This window comes from Thunnus thynnus, chromosome 2 (assembly GCF_963924715.1).
Source record: "Thunnus thynnus chromosome 2, fThuThy2.1, whole genome shotgun sequence".
Lineage (NCBI taxonomy): Eukaryota > Metazoa > Chordata > Actinopteri > Scombriformes > Scombridae > Thunnus > Thunnus thynnus.
In genome coordinates, this window is record NC_089518.1 from 20,684,022 (window position 1) to 20,701,559 (window position 17,538).

Consider the following 17,538-nt stretch of genomic DNA (forward strand, 5'->3'; position numbering starts at 1 on the left):
CTAGAAACTTCTATTTCATTTGATTACTGTTTCAAGAACACACGTAACAAGATGAATACACTTTGTTTTTACTTTAAAATAGTCCGTTTCAAGTACAGATCTTAAAATACAGTGAAAGAGGTGTCTTATGTATTGTAGAATAGTAGAGCAGAGTTCATACAAACAAAATGAAAGCAAACAGTCACTTTTACATCAATAATTACACGATCAGCAATGAACCACATCCTGGATATCAGCTTGAAATTATGCAGAGGTTAATTCGCTCACAGAGCTCTGAAATGCACTTGCAGGTTTCATGACTTGTCAACCTGTAATGCAGTCTACCTCATGAAGTTAAATACATAAAGTCAGTCTGAACAATACGTCATCATATGAGTCATTTTCTGGCCTTCTTCTTCTTTGCTTTTTCAGCATCATCAAAGGCCTTCCTCTTGGCAGCAAGCTTGTTAGCCTGTGAGAGAAGAACAAATGCAGTTAATGAAGAGATGCTCCCCGCCAGTCACAAATGTCAGTGAACTCGGGGTCACCACTGGGTTTGCACGTTCTCTCGGCAGCAGCTATACAATACTGTTAAACATTCTCAGTCCGAGATAAGATGCCAGATACCGACAAATAAAGAAGAGAATGTTAAAAATGTGCAAATGTTGTCTGAACGTGTGACTTCTCAAACAGTCTTATCTACATGTGACTCCATGTTCAATAAATACCAAAACGGAACAAACCTCTCGAACTTTTCTCTTCTTTCCGAACATGATCTTGTCATAGAGGTACTTTTCCTTTTTCTTCATCATCATGATAGCCAGACGCTTCTCCTCTGCTTGCTCCTCTTGCTCCAAGCGTGCCGGGTTTTCCACTTTCATTTTTCCAGGCGTCACTTTCACTGGCAGAGACTAAAATGGAAGAGAAACGAGTCAATCAACTGATTGTAAAAACAAAAGATGACACAGATGGTAATTAAAACAAATCACAAATCACTTACTTTGCCCTGGGATCTTTGCTCTTCCATCTTCTTCAGATTTTTCTCCTCTGCCTCTTCCTCATCATCTTCCTCTTCTTCATCATCGTTGTCATCTTCTTCCTCCTCCTCCTCCTCTTCATCTTCACCCTCCTCTTCTTCCTCGTCCTCTTCCTCCTGTCCTTGAGCTATGATGGAAGAAAAATATATAAATTATTTTTGGTTGAAAAAAAAAAAAAAGATTCTTTAGTATCAAATCTCTACAAACTGATTTATTTTTAGCACAAATATCAAAACGCAAAGTCATTGATTACACATATAATATCAATATTGTTCAAACAATATGAGCACTGAGATGCCTGAGTTCATACCAGGATTTTCTCCCCGTTGTAAGGCCATGATCTTCAGTTTCTCTGGGGGCACGTAGTCTCCATCCTTCTCCACCACGAAGGGAGAGAGATGGGGGGGCAGAGTCACTCCGAGGAAGTAGTCCTCCACTGGCAGGACTAATTTGGCATTGACACAATCATACACCCACTGGGGCTGGATGTAGTACCTGAAACAAACAGTATCACAGTAAGCGCTATGAAAATAACCTCTTATGGTGCATGTTGTTTATTTCCCTGTTCTGATAAGAGTGATGAGCACATATATCACTCTAAAAAAGGTGAGCATTTTTCCTCTCTGCTTAAGTATTATCTGAGGGAGTTGGCAGGCATGGTGGAAATAATGTGACTCTTATGTGGAAATGCAGAGAGCATGATAAAGGAAGAGGGCAGGGTCTGTCAAACACAATGAAGAACAGAGTTGCTTTGAGGCAAGAGAGCGGAAATAGGGCACTGAAAGGAGGCATTGTAGAGGAAATGATAATGTACAGGGAGAGAGGCGCACAAATCAATCAGCAGACTTCCTGTATTTAAGGATTCTAGTTGATACTGTGAGTCTCTTTTATGCAATGATACATTCTAGACATTTGGGTGGAAAAAGGAAGATATTTTGAATGAGGAAAAGTACAAAAAGTATGAATTTGACATATTTCTTTTACCTGTTGATATACTGTTTGTCTATGTTGGGTCTGTCAACAATGTGATGCGTGATGGTCTCATCTGTCACATCGTATGTGCTCCCGATGCAAACAGACTTGTCCCAGGACACCTCACCACCAAGACACCTGAAATTGAGCAGCAATACACAAAAAAAAATTATAAAGGGAAATGCATCAGTTTGAGGTTTGTTTGAGGCATATTGTATGCTTTCATTGTTTCTAAAACACCATGTGGCCGAGTTTCATTGCAGCAGCCCTCACTCACCTGATGACAAAAGCCAGCGACTCTCTCGGGACTTCTCTGTTGAGGAAGAATTTGAGCCCCTCAAAAAGCTTTTTCTGGGCTTCCAGCTGTTTCTGTTCCTTTTCTTTAGCCTCCATCTTTTCCATGTCCTCCTGAAGAGAAGCATTAAGCAATATCGTTTATACAGATGTTTTATAATTCTGTGAGGGCTTGGCCATGAGAAGACCTGACATTTAAAACTAAATTCAAATTCAGCATTAACGGCCTTCTTTCAAAGACGCTGCTTTAGAGGCATCAACAGTCATTGTGAATTTTGTGAATCACTTCCCACTTAATAAATAGATTAGAGTACCAGGCAAATTTAAGTACAGTGAATAGTGTACGTAGATTTATTGTAATGATAACAGTGAACAAAACCTGATTCTTGAAATTCAAATACCTCAAACCAAAAGGTTCAGTACGGTTCAATTGGTTCAACAGTAGTTAAGGAGTGTTTGGCGTCTATATAAATGAAGTTAAGTCCCCGATGAATTTGTTTATTTGTATGGCCCACATTCTCACAATATCACAGCTCAAGGTCTCTACAAACAACAAAGAAAACCTCTTGAGGAAAAAAAGGACATGTACATTTTTAATTTTGTTGCCAAAGATGCAAATACTGGCAGTAAATCCGTGAAACGTTGTAAACATTACTACTCTGATATTCTTTTGCAAGACCTAGAACAACATGGCAGATTTATTTTAAGGAATGCAGTGTCATAATAATAGCGATGCAAAAAATAAAATGCAACCAAAGTTACAGCCATTTCTACCAAACTGTCCCAAAAACTGAGGAGGACAGGAGATAAACTCAGGAACAAAAAGTCCCTTTTATGCATTTGTGTTTTCATTTCTACTACATCAGAAGAACCATGAAAATAAGTGAAATCAGACCAATGAAGGATTAAAAAGCCACTGTTTTGTTTGAGACAGTGATTGTGTAGTTCTTTACATCTTCACCGATGTGTAAAGTCTAAATGAATGATGCTCACATGTGGCAGTTTTCAATCTTATATATTACAAATCAGCAAAGTAAAGCACCGCAAACTCTGCCCTGATATTTCTTGAGGTTTTAAGTGGAGTAGAGTCTTAATGCCGACAACCTGAACTGGAACACCAATTCCTAAAAAAGTTTTTGGGTTCCTGGAAAGTCCCCATGGTGAACAAGTTCAAAAGCTGTCCACCCCAAACCAGTTTGGCAAAACAAAGCTTCTCAGGGTGAGAAACACCTCGTCCTTAGCAACAGTACATTGAGCAGTAATCCCCAGTATCACATCTCTAAAAGCTTCCTTGATAAAGATATGTGACCTCTCACCTCTGCCGGTTGTTCTTCTACATGTTTTGATGACATTTTCAGACACATGACAGTGATATCAATTTCTAAACTCTCTTACCTCTTCAACAGGAAACTGGTCCAGTTCAGCCTCCTCCTCCTCTGCAGCGGAAACCACTCGGGCCAGACTGGCACTCAGGGCTGACAGTTTCTGCACAGCCAAAAACAACAGTATTACAACCAACCCCCTTATGTTTATTATCTTCACGCTTACTTGCACACCAAGTTTGCACCAATCATTTGATAATGTCCAAAAGAATTACCCTACATACCAACCAACATAAGAGAGGGAAAGTGCAAAGGCGGACATAAATGGCATGAAAAATTATTAGCATGGGTGGGTATCGATGCAGAGGGCTCACGCTAAAACACAGGGTTACCCGTGAAAGGGTTGAAACTGGTTTAAAAGCAATGTGACATCATCTGGCAACGCACCACCTTGGCTAATCAATCAGTGCCAAATGAAAAGTCATGGTAGATTCATTTGTGACATGATCAAGGTAATCTGGCGATCGTTGCAAAAGGTTGAAAGGATTGCAATGACATTTTTTCCAAAGTTGCACAATTCTCTCTCATGGCATTACAATCTGCTGTATGTTGGCATCTGATAAGCCTTCAAACTCACAGATCTACAGTCTAACTGGCCTTCCTGGATCATATTTTATCTTCTCACAGTACGTGAAGCAAAACACCCCCATCAATGCCACCCCCTGTATTTTTTAACAGTGTTTCTCCTGCCGGCTGCTGACAATGCTGTCAGCCGAAGAGTCGATCACACTGGCGGTAGAGGAGGAGACTGTAGAGACGCTGGTACGCATCTCTTTAAACAGTAGTTTAGCTGACTTTGCTGCATTTAACACTGGAACTGAGAGTTTGGAGCAGGAAACAGTTACTTAGTGTCTCACTGTCCTCTGTTTTCATCATCTCTCTCTGTTTCAATCACAGTTACAGTACAAGTCAAAAGTTTCTCATTCAAGGGAATGGGGAAGTGTGTCTAAACTTTTGAGTGGTATTGTATGTATTTAGGTCATTTAGAGACAAGAATATGTAAAAGTTTACAGCCCGTCATGCTGTCACTCTGTGTTACTCTGTCTATAATGACACAAAACAAAAGGCAGCAATTCAATTGACATAATACGAGTCAACTCAGGGTGACTTTTAGGGGGCAGCACTAGTGAGATCCATTTCTAATCAAATTTTTATATTGAATGATTTTATTATGACTGATTTTTCTTATTGGCAACATGGTTACAGCCTGGTGATGGCTATTATGTCAGAGCTTTGCACTCCTTCCTGACTCTATTAGTCAGCCCAGACTTTATGGGTGTGTAGGAGGTTTAGCAGTTATCTACATAACAGTAGAGGTAAGTGAGCAAATGATTTAATGGACCGTTCATCGTGGTCCATAAAGAATCTCACCTCTAAGTAGCTCTCTGAATTCATGGCATAGTCATCCTCCTCCATGTCCTTCAGCTCCAAGTCTGCTTTACTGTCCAGCTATAAAAGAAAAATGGCATTAACACAGCACAGAACCACCAGCCATAAATCACTGCTGTAATCATCGAGAGCTATTGTGGTTTACAGTTCGCATCTCTAATTCTATCTCAGTAATTGATCCATTTTAAGTATCATAACTACAACACTTATAATAATTGTAATATAACATTTTGCCCATGTTACACACTGATAATTCAGTGTCCTACTGATATTAAGGAGTTAGAAGTGATATGTATATATAGAGCACAACTCTTGTGTAGTTTACAGTGCCAGAGTTCAAGATACCTTTGGTGGGTAAACCAGATTGAGGGAATGGTAGAGTCGGAAGTTGATGAACCCCAGGAGTGTGGTGTACAACTCTGTGAAAGTTGCCATTACTCTGTAGTCAACATCTGTGGGGTGCTGAAAAACCAAAAAACAGAGTTTAACTAAGTCTCAATGGAAGAATGAATAAACATGAATGCAAACAATTATAGTCATTTGTAATCTCTGGAGGATTCAACATCCCAGAGGCCTGTACTATGAAGCCAGTTCAACATACTTGGGATATCTTTTCGTTATCTGGTTTCACTAAGTCAAACAACCACAATCACGCTAAGCAATCATATGACGCTAAGTCAATCTTAGCCTTTCTTTCAGCTGGAACCCCGGCGGTGTCAAACGGACTTGACAGCAAATAAAAATAAATATAAAAACATAATTCAAAGCAGTAAGTAGGCTTACTTTCATATCTTATAAGTACAACAAGTACAAGGCTTTTAGTGCTTCAATCAGTCTCTGTTTTAGGATGATATTGGTTGACATAGCTTGCAGCCAACAGGGAAAAAAATAAATGAAGAGGACAGGAGGAAGCCCTCCAACTCAAAAAGCTGACACAGATAAGTCATTCCCTCTGACAAGAATCTATATTTCTCATGTAAACCCGAAGGGTTTTGCTGGTCTCTGAACACTCTTGCACTCCTAAGAGACCTTCTCATGATCCGCACATCGAGCTCCGTGGGATCTTCTACAAATGGTGATGTCATTTTTCCAAGAGAATTGATTGGTCAGTAGTCGGTGTTTTATATGTGTAGATCTGTTATCTAGAACATAATCTGCTCAGGTTATGTGTTCAGCATAAGTTACCACGGTAAGAAGTGAACCACCTTGGTAACCCTGAAGTTACCTCGCTAACCCCAAATCCTGCTTTATAGTACAGGCCTCTGGGCAGTCAGTGGACTCATTTTAACCACCAATTACACTAAAGTTCAACACCCCTCCATCAGCCAGCACGGACAGTTTTTCTGTATTTGACAGCAACAATGTTCATTGACTTAATGATGGGTCCAAATGCTGACAGAGTGGTGTCATCCTTCGGTGTAATCCCATAATAACAAACCGACTGCTTACTATTGGCATAATCACTATGGACTGCGTTTCATCATTCTGCACTTACATCATGGGAGAACTGATACGGCACCAGCCATGTAATGAGCTGCCCCATCACCTCTGCTTGATAATATATTCCCTTGATGGAGATGAAAACCTACCGGGGACAGAGAAGTGTTTAGTGTCAGAACAGAGGTCGATGAACTCAAGTCATATCAATACTTTGTATTTATACTGTAATGTCAAACAAAGAAAGCAGCCTGATGGTTGCTGTGCAGTGTTTTATTGGCACCTTTCTGAGCGCACGAGATGTGATCACATAGTTCATCCATTCCACAGTGAGGCGTCTGCACAGCTGGATCGTCTGCACGTGACATTTTCCTGTTCGGGCGAAGGTGGAGAAGAGGAAGCACATGCAAAGTGCATCTTCGATATCACGGAGAGCATCGATGAAGGAGGGGTACCTGCCACACAAAGGAGCACCAGTAAAGCAAAGCAACTTCATACCATTTACTATACATTATATCATACATAGAAGGGGAGTAGTTTCATTTCCAACTTATGAAATGCTTTATTACTTTATAGAGAATAATTCCCACAGTGTGCAGTTAGCTGACATTTCTACTGATGTCTTGTAAATCGACGTCACACAGAGAAAACCACTTAAGCTCAACTACGACATCCTATGTTCACTGTTGAACATGACATCTCACCGTTCTTTGATGATGTGGTCCAATTTATAGGCTGGCTTGTTCTCCCTCAGTCTCTCCACTGCCGACCATTCTGTTTTTCCATATGCCTTCTTAAGTTTGCGTACAAACACCTTCAAAAAAAAAAAAAAAAAAAAGGCACAGTGACACATCGATCGCACTTATACTATTACTGAAGAAAATCTCACCATAGTATAAACAAGGAATTTCAAAAAACAAGAAAAAAAAGAAAAGGGACAATCAGATCCTTTTCAATAATAGAAAAGCCCTCAGCTGACTGATTTTCCCTCGAGCTGAGTGCATTCTTTGAGGGAGCCATTTATCAACAACAGAAAACCAAATACAATTTAAGTGGGATCTTTTCCTGAAAGAATCAAATCAACTCTTGCTTCAAGAATGTTCATACATCAGTGTTGATATTTATTAAATAGTCTAAATATTACTAAAGTACCTTGTACTCTCTGAATTTGCCGACTATTGGCTCATGCAGCAGAAAGCGGATGTCTTTAAGCAGGTAGAAGGTCCTTGGGGCTGTGGAGCCCTTGTTCACTTTCTTCTTGTGCTTGGGCTCATGAGGGTAGATGCCTTTAAGGATGCAGAGTCGCCTGAGAAACACAAAAATCACTTGTCAGTGACATGGAAGCTGTCTGACTGTGTTTTGCCAGCCGAGTGTCCTGATATGAAACTAATTCTCAACAATCATATGTTATTAGGATTGGGTGTTGTGATGTAGTGTTGAAACAAGTGATCAGTTACATAAAGTTAATCGCTAAGAATTTTGATAATTGGTTACACGTTTGAGTCATTAATCTACCAAATGACAATGATGAAAATAGTCATGGGTACAGTTTCTAATACCATGACATGATAGAAATGTGTCGACCATCCTCTTACTGTTTATACAAAGGTAGCAATCCCTTTAATAACAGGTTGTATTAGGCAATCAATGTGAGGGACTGCTTTATGGCATCGGGGCGGACTTTACCATTAGGCAAGGTAGGCAACTGCCTGGGGCCCCCCCAACAGCTACAGATTTATTATGATGTTTATATATGTAAAATGTCGAATTACGTTACTATTCTAACTCATTGTACCCCGGAATAACTAACAAAAGGCCTCCAAAGCATTTAAAAATAAAAATAAAAATATGCAAATGTTTACTTTTACTTCAGAGAAAAACACTGTGTCATTACATTTACCTGACAGATAAATGTTATTGGTTAAGTTGCAGATTCATATTTTACTCAAAATATAAAAAAATAAAATATGATGGATTATTATTGATTAATCTCCACCTTAAGCTCCACCTTTAACAGGCGTAATGTAAATTTAAGTACTTTGTATTAATAATACCTCTCTCTGAATGCAGGACTTTTACAGTATTTTTACTGTGCAGTTTTCTTGTTTTACCTCAAGAAAACAGTTTTGAGTACTTCTTCTACCACTGCCAATATATGGTCAGTTTTTGTTTAAACTGTTTGAGGTGTTGATTCAACTTTATGGTCATTTTATAAGCCGTTAGTGGTGCAGTTGAACTGTATTGTGTTATCCTGAGAGAAATTAACAACACTGAAGTCAGCTTCTGATTCAGGTTAAGGGAAACATAAATAATGATATTTAGCTACAGATTCTCCATTTCGCACCACCACTTTAGAAAAAAATGTTCAACATCGTAGCAAAAGCCTTAACACTGTTTAAACCCACTCTCAGATTTGTGAAAGCTTCATTTTATATGAGACAGAAAAAGGGGTGATTTCCCCTATCCAGACCACATTAGACCAGGTCCAGATCAAAAACCACTATACTTAGACATGTCAAAGCTGGACTAGGTTATTGTTATTAAGACTTGACTAGTCTAAGCATAGTGGTTTTAGTCTAGACCTGGGCTAATGTGGTCTGGATGGAGAAATATCAGTGAAATTGCCCTTTTTCAGTTTTCACAATTAGAATAAAGGTTTCACAAATCTGAAAGTGGGTTTAAACAGCATTAAGGCTTTTGCTACAATGTCTAACATTCTTTCATAAGTGTAAGTGGTGAAAAGAATGAGAATCAGTAAATATAATCGCTAAATATAATTATTCATGCTTCCTTTAACTTTCCTCTCAACATTTCCCCGACGCTAATTTCAGCGTCTACTATAAATATAATACTATATTTAGTATAACGTTACCGTGATAGAGTGATATAAATGGGATTGACAACATATTGGGAGACATCTCTCAGTTGGTGATAATTGACAAACATGCAGCTATTATTCCGTTTAGCACTGAAGGTTAAGTTACCTGAAGTCTGGGAGGCTCAGTTGCAGCTTCTTGCGAGCTTTGTTTCTTGTAATGTAGTTGGTGGCAGAGCCCCTCTCAAACTGGAAAACAGAGTCAGACACTCACATTAAACTCTTGTACAACATGTCACTTTACTTCATGTCCAGATTGTCGAAATAGTTTGACTTTAAACTCCCTTGTCTTCGCCAACACGTTGAGAAAAACAAACTGTAGTTAGCTTCAGTTAGCCAGGTTGCTAGCTTAACATTTAACAGTTACATCGACTCTCACCTTTTTCTTTTGAAGACCTCCCATTTACACACAGTATGTGACGCTCCAAACAATTTTAGAAGATGTGATTATTTAGAAATAATGCAGTTAGCAGATGTACACAGCGCGAGCCACCATCACCATCAGCCGACACACGTGTTATTTGACATGCGCACAGAAAGCGTGCGTGCGTGGTAGGACCCAAAGCAAGAGGTGGTCCGTTTATCCGCCTGTATGAAAAAGAAAGCATAAAGAACACCTCTTTGTTGCTCTTTGAAAAAAATAGTTTTATATCCGTTTTTACTAAATCTGACTGAATATAACTTATAAAATAAGTATATCAACATGATGCGCTGCTGCACTTAGTCCGTCAGTAACACCGCAATGGCACTGAAATAAGTATTGCAAGTTTCAAATAATACAAACAAGACATGGAACAATATAATACTTAATTTTAAACCCACTCAGACATAAAACAGAAGCAAAGGAGTAATTGACAAGGTTTAAAAACGCCCCCAAAAGATTCCTGTGCACAACTGTATGAAATGTATTCTTTAATACTACTACTACTACTACTACTACTACTACTACTACTACTACTACTACTACTACTAATAATAATAATAATAATAATAATAACAATAATAATGATAGGCTAATAAACTTTATTTGTATAGCACTTTTCTTACAACAATGTTAAAAAACCCACAAAGACAATGATGTAAAATTACCACAATTAAATAAATAAAATAGAAAATAAATAAATAATAGGAATAAAAGGTAATACAATCCAAAAACCAACAAACAAACAACACAACACAAAGACCCCTTTTAAGAAATGTGTCAGATTTTAAGTCAGATCCAGAAACACATCATGAAGCTGCACAATCATCAGAATAAACTGTCACCACATCTCAACCACGCCCCCTTCTCTTTTCCCTTTCTCTGGCTCTGGACAGGGATGCTTGAGAGAGATGCAGACTGGAGCTGAGCAAAGAGAGAGAGTGAGAGAAAGAAATAGAAAGTTGAATACAGAGAGATAGAAACATTAAGAAATTAGATTCAAGACACTACACAGGACATCTCACAATATGTGTGGAGCATTTCATAAATTCATCATGGGACTACATGAGTGTATGAAGGACTATTTTCTTGGTTTCTGGGACTATGAGACCCCAAAGATGATGGTGGTTAAAAACAGAACTCTTGGAGTCATATACAGGGGTGTTCAATTTCTTGTCATCACCTATTTCATCTGGTAAGCTTCATGTTTGTGTATTTATGTGCCTATCGTTTGCACTATAAAGGATGATCTACAAAATTCAGAGGCTGTAGTAACTTAAAACAGAAATGTTATTGATTTTTCTACATATTTTATCATCAGATGTATAATGTGTTTGTTTAATGCTTCCTTAAGGGATGACAGATTACAAATATAAAAGTCTGATTTGCCAACAATATGCTTTTGTGTGTCAAAAATGTGTGTAAGTAAAAGGAAATGCTCTGTGTCTTTAAATTCTCAGACCCATAAAATAGCAATTTTGTTGAGAGGAAATGCTTCTCATTTGTAATTAACTCCTGAGAACAGACAAACTCCATAGCTGATAGAAACATGGTTGAGTCTGTCCATTATCACATATTTACACATTTGGTCTGAGTAGAGCAGTTTTCATTAATGTGTGTGAAAATCTTATAATTCATCTGATTGTTTCAGATTTTAAATGACTTTTTAGATTAGATGTGTTGAGTTTTATGACTGGAGTGCGTCATGTTTTCTGGGATTCAGCAGAGATGGCTGAGCAGATCCAGGGTAACCTGATACTGCCAGTAAAAATTGACATCATGACAGAAAATGTAATATTGCTTCTGTCTGTTCTATCATCCTGAAGGTATGTCTTTATAAGTCAGAAAGCATACCAAGAAAGTGAAACCCGCCCAGAAAGCTCTGTTTACACTGTCATGAAAGGCTCAGCAGTTCATGGAGATCAAATCTTGGACACTGTGGAGTATGCTCGACCCTCAGAGGTGAGTTAAAAAGAAAAAATACTGCAGCATGAAACTGTCTCACAATCAATATTGTGTCAGCATTATTATCTTTACACCAGACTAATAGTCTTTTTGTGGCATTTCCCTCATAGGGTGGTGATGTCATTAGCACAATATTGAGACGAGAAGTCACGTATGACCAGAGACAAGGAACTTGCGCTGAGGTGAGTGGTCAACAAAAGCTCTCTCAAGTACGCAGGAAAAGACAATGAAATAAAAACGTGTGTTAACCACACAGACACTGAGCATCCATCTTGTTTTACTTCAGTATTTTCGTGTTGCCAACGCCAACTGTACGACAGATTCTGACTGTGTCCAGGGAGAGGTTGACTTTAATGGCCATGGTACTGTTTTTACTTCTCAAAAAATCTGTCTTCATGCTTGGTTGGTCTGTATTTGCTGCAGATTTACTCTGTTTTAAACACTTTCTCACAGGCAGGAGGACAGGCAGATGTGTTCAGTACTACAACCAAACCTTCAAAACCTGTGAGATCCAAACCTGGTGTCCTATTGAGGAGCACGCTGTAGTACGGTAAGGCAGGTGATTCAGGTGTTCCTCGCCAAGCTGGTCTGAATCACCCAGTAATCCAAAGAGAGTTTCAAGGGGCTTCATAGACCAACAGCAGTACTGGTTTGTGCAACAGACCAAGTTTAGAAAAAACAACACGCAACACCTTATTATATCACATAAAGAAAGGGAGAAACCAAGGGAGAGGCACTTAGAAGACGGACCCCTTGACAGGAAGCTGAGTCATTATAGAATTTTTTAAAACATTCGATTATCACTACAGTAAGTTCAATATCTTTACACTATTCTTACTCCAAGAAAGGCATGGTGGGCGTCTGGACAAAGCTTTGTTGAGTTTCTTCTGTCCTCACTATACGTGTAGATGCACAGTTATGCAGTGAGCTTAACACACATCCAATAAAGGCTCAAGACAGCAGTTGACCCATGAAAACAGTATTGGACAGCAAAATTCAATGAAAGAAATTTTTTTAAAAATGGGTATGATAAACAATAGCTAGATCTATGGACAGATATGGAAACGATTGCCACCCCCCCAACAACACTACCACAACCACCTTCAGTGATCAGGCGACCACACAGTTCTTTAGTTTTGTGATTTCAGAGGTCATATTGCACAGCATCAATACTGAACATAAACTGAACTAGCCCTAAATATCTTACATAAAACCCGAGGGGATGATCACCCCCTTTAAAGGTGTCATGAGGTCTTGTTTTTGTGACAACAACAGAGTGAATGTTTTGTCTATTCACTCCGTTTGTCAGAGCGACTTTTTGCCCTTTCTCTTTGCAAGGATAAATCTTTATAAAAGTCACTTCTTACAGAGGCTTTGACGTAGGGGCCCTTTGACCCCTTTGGGCCTAGTTCAGTAACCCATCCATGGTTAGACCAAAGGTGCTGTAAGAATGACAGTAAGAAGGGAACTGTATTCACAAAAGTATAAATTTGTTTAGCTTTCAAATTCATTTACAAAGTTTCAATTTACATCCACAGAGGACATAACACAGTAATCAATCAACATCCAACAGGTAACGGTAATGCAGCAGTTGGTGTTAGCTGCTGAATATTGTGTTAGCAACACAGACAGAAAAAACAAATTAACATCTAGTGTTTAAAGTCAAGTTAATTGTAAAACACTTTTCAATGGCAGTGCAAGGCGCTCAACATCAGCATAAAAGGAATTGATTAATATGATAAAAATCATTTTAAAGCAAAGTTTAAAAATACAGAAATACAAAAATACAACAATTAAAATTGACCACCAAATCAAGCACTCACACGCACACACAGACACACACGTCATATCATGGTCACTTTTGGGGACATTACATAGACTTACATTCATATCCTGGAGACTTACCCTAATGCTAATCATAACAACTACTTGCCTATCCCTAATCTTAACCACTGACCCAAGAATCAGCTTTTTCCCAATTGGGGACACAGCTTTTGTCCCCAATTAGACAAGCCGCTCCCAATTAACTGGTCTTTAGTCTGAACTTTGTCTCCGAAAGTAGCCTATGACAGTGAGCAGGTCAGTAACATAGTGAGGAGCCAAATCAGTAAGTGCTTAATAGACTATCAACAGGATTTTGAAGTTGACTCTGTGCCGTACTGGGAGCTAGTGAACTGGTGTAACATGTTCTTAAGGGCTTTTAAGGTCTTGGTCTTACTTAAGGTCTTACTCTTGGGAATGATTGATTACTTAGTGTCTTCAACAGAGAACCAGCTCTAGTGGAGGCCATCAATTTCACAGTGTTCATCAGGAACTCTATCCACTTCCCCAGATTTAAAGTGCTGAGGTAGAGTACCTCCACACACAAACACACCAACACACACACACACACAGGAGCCAATGCTTCTGACAATTTTCAGCTTCAGCGACAACTCCTGTTTTTATCTTCGACAGGGGAAATATCAAGGATGCATCAAACAAGCGCGACATGCGGAAATACCTCAGTAAGTGTCATTATGATGAGGAGAAAGAGCCCTACTGTCCAAACTTCCGCTTGGGCTACATCGCAGATCAAGCTAGGGAGAATTTCAGTGAGCTCTGCAGGACTGTAAGTATGAGGCCTTCACCACTGAGTCAGCTAATGTTTTGATGCAGGATTTCTGATTTCAAAGATCTTTTTCTACACATATATATCTTATTTTGAACAACACATTACTGTCTCTATGAAGTCTTCAGGATGACACAGAGATGTGTTAATAAAATGAAATACTATGTGACAGTGTAGCATTGCTTAAGGTATAATTATTATCTGCTTTTTTTCAGGGAGGAGTGATTGGGGTTTTCATCAACTGGAAGTGTGACTTGGACCTGGATTCTTCACACTGTAAACCCACATATTCCTTCCGACGTCTTGATCTCCGAAAGGATCAGGCCAGCTCTGGTTACTATTACAGGTGACCCCCAACACCAAGCAATGACTTTCATGTTCAAAATTTTAGACTGCGGCCTTTACTGTGGCTTGTGTTGAGTTTTTTGTTTCTTAAATTGTCCAGGTTTGCCAAATATTACAGCAAAGATGGGATAGAGTCTCGGACACTTATCAAGGCCTACGGCATCCGGCTAGACGTCATAGTTCATGGACAAGTAAGTAGACACTCTGTCATCACTACAGTTTATTTTCAGCTTGTCATTGTAATATTTGCATGTAATTTTGTTGTAGGCAGGTAAATTCAGTCCCATCCCAACCATCATCAGCACAGTGACGGCTTTGACTTCAGTTGGGATTGTGAGTTTTTAATTCATTCCTCTCTTGTCTTGTGATTTTTGAAGTTGCAGCTTCTTTAATCGCTCTTTCCACCACAAACTGCTTTTTCTTTTTCATCTCACCTTCTTCAGTGTACCATTATCTGTGACTGGATCATGCTGACGTTTATTGACAAGAATGAAATCTACAGTGACAGAAAGTTTGATGAAGTGAGTAAAAAGCATCATATATTTAACCGCAGCACATGGGGCGTCTGTGTTCAGGGCATTTTATAGGGTTTTATACCTCAGAAAGAATAGCTACCGAGATACATTCTCAATAATCTTTTTTTAAGAATATGTACAGATCTATTTGGCATTACTTATAATATAGCACACATGAATTTGAATAGAGAACATATCAGAAACTAACTGATGATTAATGAATAGCTAGTAAGTAGTTCTTGAATGACTGAAAAGATCACTAATGATGTACGTATTAATTATTAATTTGGTGCATCATACGGATCAGTTTGTCTGAATCCTCCATTACTTAATGATTACTTTAAGATGATTTACTATTTTTGTGTCCATTCAAGATAAAGGAAAAGCATAATTATACCAAACTGGCAGGTAGATACTGAGTTTTAACTGGAAATGAATTTCTTAATCACAAACCAGAGATAACAGGATTCTCAAACTGTATTTTGTGTAGTGTATATGCCTTTTTTATGTTTTTGATATGTCACAGTGGGAAAAGCACAGGTGTAAATAATAAAATGAATGATGGCTGAATTCCATTTAGCTGCCTCAGTTTCAGGGTCCTGTTTCACTGTCACGGCTCACTGGAGCCACCATTAATGTAGTCAGTAACATCTGTGCTTTTCCTACTATAAGAAGTCTGAGTGTCTGCTGTGAAAACGACCTATTGTTAAGTGTTACCCATAATTCATAGTTGCTCTTACCTTGCCTTTTTAAAGACTGAGGAATTGAAAATGGGACCACATCAGGCATAACTCAGGAACGTGACCTCTGATGGGTTCAGTCGTGTTATTGCAAAGGTTAAGATTAATCTCTTCACTTTCAGGTGTCCATTTCAGAAGGAAACATCAGTCAGGGCATTGTACTTGATTTGATGGTTTAAATGTGATTCATGTTAAATGCAGAAGGTATTTTACAGCATCATGGCTGAACTCTCACTCTGCTTTCTCTCTCTGATTGCCTCTGCGGGATGATTGTTTGTTGAAGGATTACATTTAATAACTCCCAGTATATTATAGTGGTATCAGAAGTATCATGTCTAAGTGAAGGATATTTTCCCCCACAGGTTATCAAGAAGCCCAAGGCACCCATCTCCACAGAGCTCAGCTACATCAACAGCTACGGCTCAAACCATTCAGACCTGTCAGACGGTGTACCGCTGTGATGTCATCACAGTTGCCTCAGTCCTTGCTGGACAAGCGTGTGGACCCTCCTCTCCATCAGCCGACTGTGGCGACAACAACTCTTCTCAGGAGTCTGCAGCAGCACAGTGATGGACCGGCTGCTATGCTGCTGTTAGTGGGAATAAACTGAGAGAGAACCACAGTGACAGAGAGCATCTTTCTGAAAGGCAGCCAGGTCTCACAATGTCTCTGCTGCCTGAGTTGCAGATATAGTTCATGTATTATCTCAAAACTTGTTGATCTGTACATGGACCTCAACTGTTCAACAACAGAATAAGTTCAGTTTCTTTTTCACTTGACACAGTTACAGATGACATTAATGCAACTTAGAGAATTTTTATTTTCTGAATATGAAAAGACACTAAACCATACAAACTACAATATGTCAATTTCTATCAATGTATTGCTGACATTCAAGACAACAATAAATTACCTATATAAACCTTTATGTCAGAAATAAGCATTTATACAAGCATTTGTACTGAATACAATTAAATATTGACCTTTGCTCTTTTAAATCTGCATCATTACAAACATAAAATGCTGTATTTAAATATTCAGATTAATTTGCTTTGTCTTTCAACCTGATGTGTTCAGCATAATGAGAGGATGCTGGATGAAACAGCAAGGAGACGCCCAAGAAGAGCAATGAGCTGTAATTGAATAACACCGACATTTCCCATAAAGTGGTTCCTCTAACAAGATTGTGGGGGAAGTGTGAATCCATCTGGACGCTTGAGAGCAATACAAACGTCAGCGGTGAAAAAAGACTTAATACTCAAGTCTAATGGATCAATATCTGCCATGATGGGTGGAGGAGCACAATGGACGACCATATGTCAGCTTGGAAATCGTATGTTTAGACGTGAAATGATCTACTGTAATAGAATAAAGGCAATGGTGAAGTTTCATTTCACTACTGAGCTCAGAAAGCGCTGTTAAGATGTACTGACTGAGAGGTTAATAATGTAAAATGTAAAATCTGGAGTCACAGCTCCTCTATATGCTCTCATCCCTTCATTCTTCAACCTACATGTACAGATATGTGTCAGTGAGAAGCTCTGAGGAGCCAATCTAATTGTGCTTCAGTTCAGTTCAG

At 38.8% G+C, this 17,538-nt stretch overlaps 2 protein-coding genes across 2 annotated transcripts; one reads left to right on the plus strand and one right to left on the minus strand.

Annotated features, from left to right (window-relative positions):
* Window positions 1-52: 52 nt before the first annotated feature.
* pes (pescadillo) lies at window positions 53-9,917 on the minus strand. The gene is made up of 15 exons (XM_067609232.1): window positions 9,745-9,917; window positions 9,475-9,554; window positions 7,643-7,796; window positions 7,195-7,304; window positions 6,774-6,945; window positions 6,549-6,638; window positions 5,399-5,515; window positions 5,036-5,113; window positions 3,678-3,767; window positions 2,266-2,396; window positions 2,001-2,126; window positions 1,327-1,511; window positions 980-1,143; window positions 723-890; window positions 53-451 (listed from the first exon to the last, which is right to left on the minus strand). The coding sequence occupies exons 1-15, from the start codon at window positions 9,766-9,768 to the stop codon at window positions 377-379; spliced, it is 1,764 nt and encodes a 587-aa protein (XP_067465333.1). The 5' UTR covers window positions 9,769-9,917; the 3' UTR covers window positions 53-376.
* Window positions 9,918-10,466: 549 nt separating this feature from the next.
* Window positions 10,467-17,451, plus strand: p2rx2 (purinergic receptor P2X, ligand-gated ion channel, 2). The gene is made up of 12 exons (XM_067609272.1): window positions 10,467-10,981; window positions 11,613-11,748; window positions 11,862-11,933; window positions 12,038-12,113; window positions 12,205-12,301; window positions 14,018-14,098; window positions 14,206-14,359; window positions 14,575-14,705; window positions 14,805-14,895; window positions 14,972-15,037; window positions 15,148-15,225; window positions 16,322-17,451. Exons 1-12 carry the CDS (start codon window positions 10,815-10,817, stop codon window positions 16,418-16,420), a joined length of 1,248 nt encoding a protein of 415 aa, XP_067465373.1. The 5' UTR covers window positions 10,467-10,814; the 3' UTR covers window positions 16,421-17,451.
* Window positions 17,452-17,538: the final 87 nt, after the last annotated feature.